Source organism: Hylobates moloch, unplaced genomic scaffold (genome assembly GCF_009828535.3).
Source record: "Hylobates moloch isolate HMO894 unplaced genomic scaffold, HMol_V3 SCAFFOLD_12, whole genome shotgun sequence".
Lineage (NCBI taxonomy): Eukaryota > Metazoa > Chordata > Mammalia > Primates > Hylobatidae > Hylobates > Hylobates moloch.
In genome coordinates this window covers 74,591,387-74,600,295 of record NW_026652287.1, presented here as the reverse complement: position 1 = coordinate 74,600,295, position 8,909 = coordinate 74,591,387, and the positions used below count along the sequence as shown (strand labels likewise).

General features: G+C 34.8%; 1 protein-coding gene across 1 annotated transcript; it reads left to right on the top strand.

Moving 5' to 3' along the window:
• Nucleotides 1–2,627: 2,627 nt before the first annotated feature.
• LOC116479655 (microtubule-associated proteins 1A/1B light chain 3B-like) lies at nucleotides 2,628–2,993 on the top strand. Its single transcript, XM_032761896.1, has one exon. It carries the CDS (start codon nucleotides 2,628–2,630, stop codon nucleotides 2,991–2,993), a length of 366 nt encoding a protein of 121 aa, XP_032617787.1.
• The last annotated feature ends 5,916 nt before the right edge of the window (nucleotides 2,994–8,909 follow it).

The following is an 8,909-nucleotide window of genomic DNA, read 5'->3' as shown; positions in this document are numbered from 1 at the left end:
TATTTTGTGTCATATTTATTGTAAAGCAGTTTCTCTGGTTTGAAATTTATCATAATATGGCTCAATGCAGCTTTACAGGAGCAGAAAAATCAGTACTGTGGAAACAATTAATAAGCAATTTAAATTATTCAACACTATCACCTTTGCTTGAAATCTCCGTCGTTACCCCCCACCTGCCTTTCTGTGAGCATTTTCCCTGCTTAAGATATGAGTCAGTTCCAGATCATGCTGGTGCCTCCTTAATAATTTTTTTCTTACTCCATTTATATTTTTTATTTTTATTTCTCAAGGTCAGGAACATTATACCACAAAGTTGCCCTGATACTGAAAACATTTTCCATTCTTTGTCCCCTATTTTATTTGTCTCATAGCTAATGATTTCTCTAAGAAGTGACAACCTTGTCTTTTTTCTCACCTCCAATTTGTTGTCTGAGGCTTCACTGGGAAGCCATGAAGACCTTTGATTCTGGACAGAAATACTATACCAGGTATCCTGAATCTAACTAGAAAAAGTGAAAAGAAAAAGAATGCATTAATATTGTCATCCAGCTCAGTCACCTTGGGTAACTATGAGACTAATAGAATGTATTTAATCTCTTCTCCCTGTAGAGAGCTGATCTCCATATGAAATCCTACGTCATCTTCCCAGGTATGTTCTCAAGGACATTAAGCTGTCCATGCTGGAAAAAATACTAACTAGAAATATGCACTAGTAATATTTTAGCCTAACTAATTTTTACATAAATTTTACATAAATTGTTAGTAGCATATGTAAAGATAAAGAGTAAAGTGTAAATGTAAGTAGAACTAAAAATATAGTCAATCAAGAGTGAAACCAAATGTTGCTGACTCAAAACCTTATGTTCCTCAAACTTACTAGTTGTGATTTCCTACACAAATAAAGTCTGATTGGATAGCTTCTTCCAAATTGCCCCATTTTGACCAACTTCTCAAAGAAGTACAGAGTGGAACTTGAATATTCTGTGTGGGCATTTTAAAAAATTTATTTCGCATACAAACACATACACACATACTTCCTATGTTTAAAATCTGAAATGAGAAAAGGATTCTTTTGTGGTCACTTTTGGGTTTGACTCTCTCAATATACAGAAAAACATCATCTAGTTTCCTCAACTGTAAAACAGGATTAGTATTCATAGTGTTGTGCCAAATACAGTCATGCACTGGATAATGATATTTTGGTCAATGACAGAATGAATACACTACAGTGATCCCATACTATTATAATGGAGCTAGAAATTTTCTATCGCTTAGTGATGTTGTAGCCGTCTTAATCTCATAGGGCAATGCATTACTCAGGTGTTTGTGGTGATGGGATGTAAACCTACTACACTATCAGTCGTATGTAAATACAGCACACACAATTGTGTACAGTACTCAATGCTTGATAATGACAATAAATGACTATGTTACTGGTTTATGTATTTACTATACTATACTATACATCTAGCATTATTTTAGAGTATACTCTTTTTACTTATTAAAAAAATGTTAACTATAAAATAGCCTCAGACAAGTCCTTCAGGAGATATTCCAGAAGAAGGCAGAGTTATCATAGGAGATGAGAGCTCCATATGTGTTACGGATCCTGAAGACCTTCAAATGGGACAAGATGTGGAGGTGGAAAACAGTGATACTGATGATCCTGACCCTGTGTAAACTCAGGCAGTTGAATGTGTTTGTGTGTTAGATTTTAAAGAAATGTTTTAAAATAAAAAATAAAACTTCAATGTTGAAAAAAGCTTATAGAATAAGGATATAAGGAAATAAAACATTTGTTTATTTCTATAAACCATGTTTAGGTTTTAAGCTAAGTGTTACTACAAAAGAAAAAACAAATTAAAAAGAAATAAAAAATTTCTACAGAAAAATGTTATAGTAAGCTAAGGTTAATTTATTATTAAAGAAAAAAAATAAAACAAATTTAATGTAGCCTAAGTGTTCAGTGTTTATAAGGTTTACAGTAGTATACAGCAATGTTCTAGGCCTTCGCATTTGCTCACCAATCACTCACTGACTCACCAAGAGCAACTTTCTGTCCTGCAAGTTCCATTCATGATAAGTGCCCTGTATAGGTGTGCCAATTTTTATCTCTTATGCTCTATTTTCACTACACCCTTTCTATATTTAGATATGTTTAAATACATAAATACTTAGCAGTGTGTTACAATTGTCTGCAGTATTCAGTACAGTAACATGCAGTATAGGTTTGTAGCCAAGGAGCAATGGGCTATACCCAATAGCCTAGGTGTGTATACCATGTAGGTTTGTGTAAATACTCCATGATGTTTGCCAAAGAGAGAATTGCCTACTGACGCATTTCTTACAAAGTACCCCTATCATCAAAACGGGCGTAACTTTATGTGCAAAGCCCAAAAAACAGGGACTTGTACACAGATATGCTATACAAAATGTTAGTTTTTGTCATTATTACCATCATCATCATTATCAGTGGGTTTATAGTTCCTTGTTCCATATGATGTCTCCACAGCGTTTGAAGAAAATGAGATGGAGAGTCGGATCCGTCGCTGCCACCGCCGCCGCCCCCGCTCCGGGAGCCACCAGGACCCTCGGGTCGCTGCCAGCGCTGGCCAGATCCCCGCACCATGCGGTCAGAGAAGACCCTCAGGCAGCGCCGCACCTTCCAACGAAGTGTAGGAGATGTCCGACTTATTCTAGCGCAGCATCCAACCAAAATCCCAGTGATAATAGAACGATACAAGGGTGAGAAGCAGCTTCCTGTCCTGAATAAAACGAGGTTCCTTGTACCTGACCACGTCAACATGAGTGAGCACATCAAGATAATTACAAAGCGCTCACATCTCAATGCTACTCAAGCCTTCTTCCTGTTGGTGAACGGACACAGCATGGTGAGCATCTGCACACCAATTTCAGAGGCGTATGAGAGTGAGAAGTATGAAGATGGATTCCTGTATATGGTCTATGCCTCTCCCAGGAGACATTTGGGATGAAACTGTTGGTGTAAAACTAGAAAAATGCATCTATTCTATAATTTTTTCAACGCTTACCAAGGAAGAAAATGGGGTGTTACCAACTGAGATCGATCAGTTCATCTAATCACAGATCATCAAGCAGTAGTGTTCCCGCCTAGGAGGGTTAGGAAATTGTGTTTGCACTTCAAGCAGAAAAACTAAGCTGTAAGTGAGCACGTTCAGCTTTGGAAAGTATATTATTTAATGTAGGCTAGCTTTTTTCAAATTTTAAAAGTTTAAAATAAAACTTTGCATAAAAGGAAAGAAAAAAAGGAAGGAAGGAAGGAAGGGAGGAAGGAAGGAAGGAAGGAAGGAAAGGAAGGAAGGAAAGAAGGAAGGGATGAAAGAAAGAAAGAGAGAAAAGAAAGGAAGAAAGAAAAGAAAGAAAGAAAGAAAGAGAAAGAAAGAAAGAAAGAGAAAGAAAGAAAGAGAGAGAGAAAATGAGATGTATTCTCTTCCCCTGCCTTGGTGATTAGGGAAGCACATGCTGATGTGGAGGTGAGACACTGAGCATCACAGAGGGAAAACTTCCCTAGAGAATCTCCTGGACCTGCTGTGCACTGCACACATGAAAATAAACTTTTAGGCCGGGCACGGTGGCTCACACTTGTAATCTCAGCACTTTGGGAGGCCGAGGCTGGCGGATCACGAGGTCAGGAGATCGAGACCACAGTGAAACCCCGTCTCTACTAAAAATACAAAAAAAAAATTAGCCGGGCGTGGTGGCGGGCGCCTGTAGTCCCAGCTACTCGGAGAGGCTGAGGCAGGAGAATGGCGAGAACCCGGGAGGCGGAGCTTGCAGTGAGCCGAGATTGCGCCACTGCACTCCAGCCTGGGCGACAGAGCGAGACTCTGCTTCAAAAAGAAAAGAAAAAAGAAATAAGAAAAAAAGAAAATAAACTTTTATATGTTGCTGAGATTTGGAAGTTACTATTACTACATAACTTAGAATTTCTGACTAATAAATGATTTTATTAGCAATGCAATATAGCTTCTTAATAAGTGACTACAGCCTTTACCAGTTTCAAACTATGTGTCCCTAGGAACCACTGTATTGCCTTAATTTTTTATCTATTAAAAAGAAAGTGAGACTATTATTATTGTAAAGGATTAATATGACAGTAGTGTAAACTTTACAGAAATGTAATATGATAGGATGCTTCACATGTAGGAACCCCTTATCAGTTATTACTATTCTTAATATTAAATTTGTTATTTTTAAATGAACTAAATACAACACAGGCCTTTTGATAACCAGTAAATATAGTGGAGAATTCAGTTAAAACATTTTGGAAATACAATCTTATCTGTATCTTGTGGGATTTGGTAAGGTTCAAAATTGGAATAATTTCTATGGAGTAAAATTTGACAATATCTATGTACAATAGACATACAATTCTTTGTACAATGTCTATGTAAATACATAGATATTCATTGAAACATTATTTGTAATAGCATAGGAAAAACCAAGTAAGCCTAAATAGCTATCAACAGGGAATTGGTCTACTAAATAATGATAAATTCACATATTAAAACGCTATTAGCCATTTTAAAGATGAGGTTATTCATACATAATAACATGGAAGGATCTTGAAAGATATATTGTTAAGAAAGGTAAGGTGTGGAACAAGGTACAATACAGTGCTATTTATATGAGCAAAAGATATACACGCACAGAAGATCTTTGAGGCTAGAAGATGCACAAGTGACTGATAACACTATCGCTGTGGAAAGAAGTTGTGTTTTGAGAAAAGTAATTAAATGAAGGATGTATTTTTTATTGTATTTCATAAGGCAGGTTTTTTTTTCGTTTTTACCACACAAACATATCACCTATAAACAAAATAGACAAAAGGAAAAATGATCCATCAGACATACTTTGTGATTAAACAGTTCTGTTTTTAAAGGGTTATTTATGGGTAAGTGAATTGAGTGACATTGACACAAGGTTTTTGATACACTTGAGGGTGATTTTGATATAAAATCACAATTAAAAGACAATTTAGAAGAATTATTTTTCAAGTTTAAAACTAAATATTAAAATCATTAAAATTAAAAAAATATTGTTTGTGCCTTTAACTCATTCTACAAATTTTTTATTCTATATATTAATTTATTGGATTTGAATAATGATTTCTAAGGGGGCTTTAAGGAACGGTTAGTCTTTTTTCCAGATTTAATTATACATCTTCAAATTTTAAACAATAAGGTTCTAAAGTTATTATATTAGATTTCTTTTTAACATATTTCAGTTCTCTAGCAACAACAACAACAAACTTCCTAAATATTTAAACTTCTCTTATATGTCTAACAGATCAAACTTAAATTACTAATTAAACTTTTAGTTTGGCTTCAACTTTAAGTTTGTAGTCTAGACCAATTACTCAATTACCTATTTTTAAACTGTCTTTAAAACACTATCACTTTAATAATCAAACTATCTTAAACAATATTTTTACAAGAATACCATATATTGCAATGAAGTAGAATTAAGACCAAAATGAATATTTTACATCTGCAGAAAGGTTAAGTAACTTCACTCAATTCACATAACCAGATAAAACAAAATTGGATTCAGGTTTGTCTGATTCTAATTTCTATAACATTTACACTATGTTACCTGCCTTTTCTGATAATACCAGAAGCTGACAAAAAAAGAATTGTATTAACTCATGTATTCATATGTTCAAGGAATAGGAATAGCTTCAAGTGCAATCGGATAGTGGGGCTCAAAAGATATCTTCGGCATCCAGTTTTACCCACATTCTTTTGCATCTCTGTTTCCATTGTGTTGGCTTCATTTTTAGCTGCAGAAACAAGCCTCACATCTACCTATCATTTAATCAAATGCTGGTGTTTAACTTGTCTGAGTTTTCCCAGCAAAGACTGCATCACTTTCTCTTGCTCTATTTTGGCATTATCCACATCTCTGAAATATAGTCAGTGAGATAAACTATATAGATTCACATAGGTCAATCCAGGGTAACCTTTGGAATGAGAGGGTTCTATTTTACCAGATCCTATGTGGTGAGAGTGCCAGTGTGTTTTTCTACAATAGAAATGTTAGGTTTTAGGAGGTGCAAGTAGGCGGACAGCTGAAATTGGCAAAGTAGATTCTGAAGTGGATTCTGCCCTACATCCACTATATTTGTCATTTGAAAACTTGTCAGAATTCTAGAATCACCTATTAATGTTAAAATGTTTACTTAAAGTTTAATAAACCAACGCCTTTATTGTGATCTGATTAGCTGTGGGTGGGAGGTGTGAGCAAACGGCCTATACTGGGGCAACCCAAGTTTTCCAGAGTAAATGACAATTGATTGGCAGAGAGCTGGTTTGAAGAATCTTAAAAGAGAGAACTGGACTGTACGAAAGATGCAATAAAATTTAGTCACGTGATATTTGGCTATGGAGAAGTCTCTCGGCAGATAGTCAAACTCCAGTTAAGCAGTTAGGTATTGAATCAAAGCTAGGAGATTGTGATACTAAGAATATTAAGTAGGCGTGGCCAGTGTTGAAGGAATTGGACCTCTTGGCATACGGTTAAGACAGAGACTAAGGACGAAGTTCTAGGAACCAGAGCTCTATGAGGCAGTGACCAAGACTTGGCTTGACACCAAAGTAGACTTCACAGCTAGATTGGAAGCAGTAGATTTTATAAAAATGAGAAGTTGGGTTTTAACTTAAGATTCTCCTACCTAAGGTAAGTAACAGTTCTAATAAAAGTGGCTCTAGGCAAGTGGCTTCAGACTTGAAGAGACAGCTCCAGAGATGTAGAACCTGAAAGCTTCCAATCGAGGTGCCATGTATCCTCAGAATGAATTTCTTGGCCCATTAGCTTAGAACACTGTTTTCCTTTTTTTTCCTAAAACACTGGCAATACTTATATTTTATGTCCTCATAATTTAAATAATCGGCTGAATGTACACGTTTGTGTTCATGTGTTCTCGTGCAAATTACCCTTTTAACAATCAGCATAGGCAACAATAAATCAACTAAATAACATTGATGTTAAATAATTAATTTTCAGAATTTAAGAAATGTTAATGCATAAGTACAAGAATACCTGTAGTTGTACACAAATTACAGAGTAGACAAATTTTGTACACAAATTAGATTAGTACACAAATTTGTGTACTGAGTTGTACACAAATTAGATTAGGACACAAATTTGTGTACTAAGTTGTACACAAATTTGTGTACTAAGTTGTACACAAATTAGTTTAAAAATTAATTTAGTTTAAAAATTAATTCATTGTTGAAAATAACAAAGCTGATTCTATTCTTTAAAAAAAGAAACCAACCCAAATGTCCAACAACAATAGACTGGATTAAGAAAATGTGGCACATATACACCATGGAATACTATGCAGCCATAAAAAATGATGAGTTCGTGTCCTTTGTAGGGACGTGGATGAAACTGGAAAACATCATTCTCAGTAAACTATCGCAAGGACAGAAAACCAAACACCGCATGTTCTCACTCATAGGTGGGAATTGAACAATGAGAACTCATGGACACAGGAAGGGGAACATCACATTCCGGGTACTGTTGTGGGGTGGGGGGTGGGGGGGGGGCGGGGACAGCATTAGGAGATATACCTAATGCTAAATGACGAGCTAATGGGTGCAGGAAATCAACATGGCACATGGATACATATGTAACAAACCTGCACATTGTGCACATGTACCCTAAAACCTAAAGTATAATAAAAAATAAATAAATAAATAAATAAATAAATAAATAAATGAAAAAGAAAAAATCTGGCCAAAATTGCAGATACAGCTTGGAGCATCTTATAGCTGCAGAAGGTAAGAAAATTATTTTTTAGCAAAAATCCCACAAGGATGCAGATGGGATATGTCAAAGAGGCATAGGAGCCAATTGAAAGAGCTCCGAATGGCCCAAGCTGAAACAATTTAGATAGCAAAGTAAATAAAGTATTACAAGATTATAAACCAAAGCATAAAATAATTGTCCATGAATCTATTCTAATATAAAACACTGAATAAGCAAGTAACTAGGAGATAATAGACAAATCTGTGAATCTGTGAAGAATTATAATAATTTATGTGGATACTATGCTCTCAAGCAGGTGTAGCATAACTTCCCATTTTTTAAGTGTTGGTGTACATAGTGACTTCCATCTAAACCATACAGTATGGGAAGGGGGAGAAGAGTAATTTGATAGTAGAGAAACTGACAAACACTTCCTCAGCCAGGTGACTATGGTGTTTCTTCCAAGAACAAGTGACATCAAACTAACGAGAAAAGCAATTAATTGTGACAAATACACCACACTAGTATGTTAGTAATAGGGGAAAGTGTTAATAGGTGTGATGGTACATAGAAAGTCTCTGTATTATCCTTGCAATTTTTTTTGGAAATCTAAAACTATTCTAAACTAAAAAGTTTATTTTTTTCAAAAATACATGAAAGCGACTTTTGACAGAAAACCACTAATTAAAAAAAAAAAAAGAAAAAAAAAGCTCTGCCAAAAGATGTTTATTCACTGAACCAAATTCTTTGTTGGACCTAACTTTAAATTTAGCCCTTATTTTATTTTTCAGTATTTAAATGATATAATTTGACTCTTATAACAACCAACTTTAAAAAAATTAGTTATTCTTTGGCACATAAAAATGACCCTGCCTTTATGAAGAAATATTTAAAGAAAAAAAAATGCAATAGACATTGTCAAAAGTTCTCTAAATCAATTAATTAAACTGAAAAATAGAGAAGCCTGAAGACTAAACCATTTGTTTCAAAAATTGGAAAAAAGTGATTTTATCTTAAAGTACTGCAAATGCCTGCAAGTTTTTGACTAGGTTTCTTCCACATTTATATGCCTGTGAATTGCAGTACTTTCTTCCTCTTATGTACTAGCTTATTCT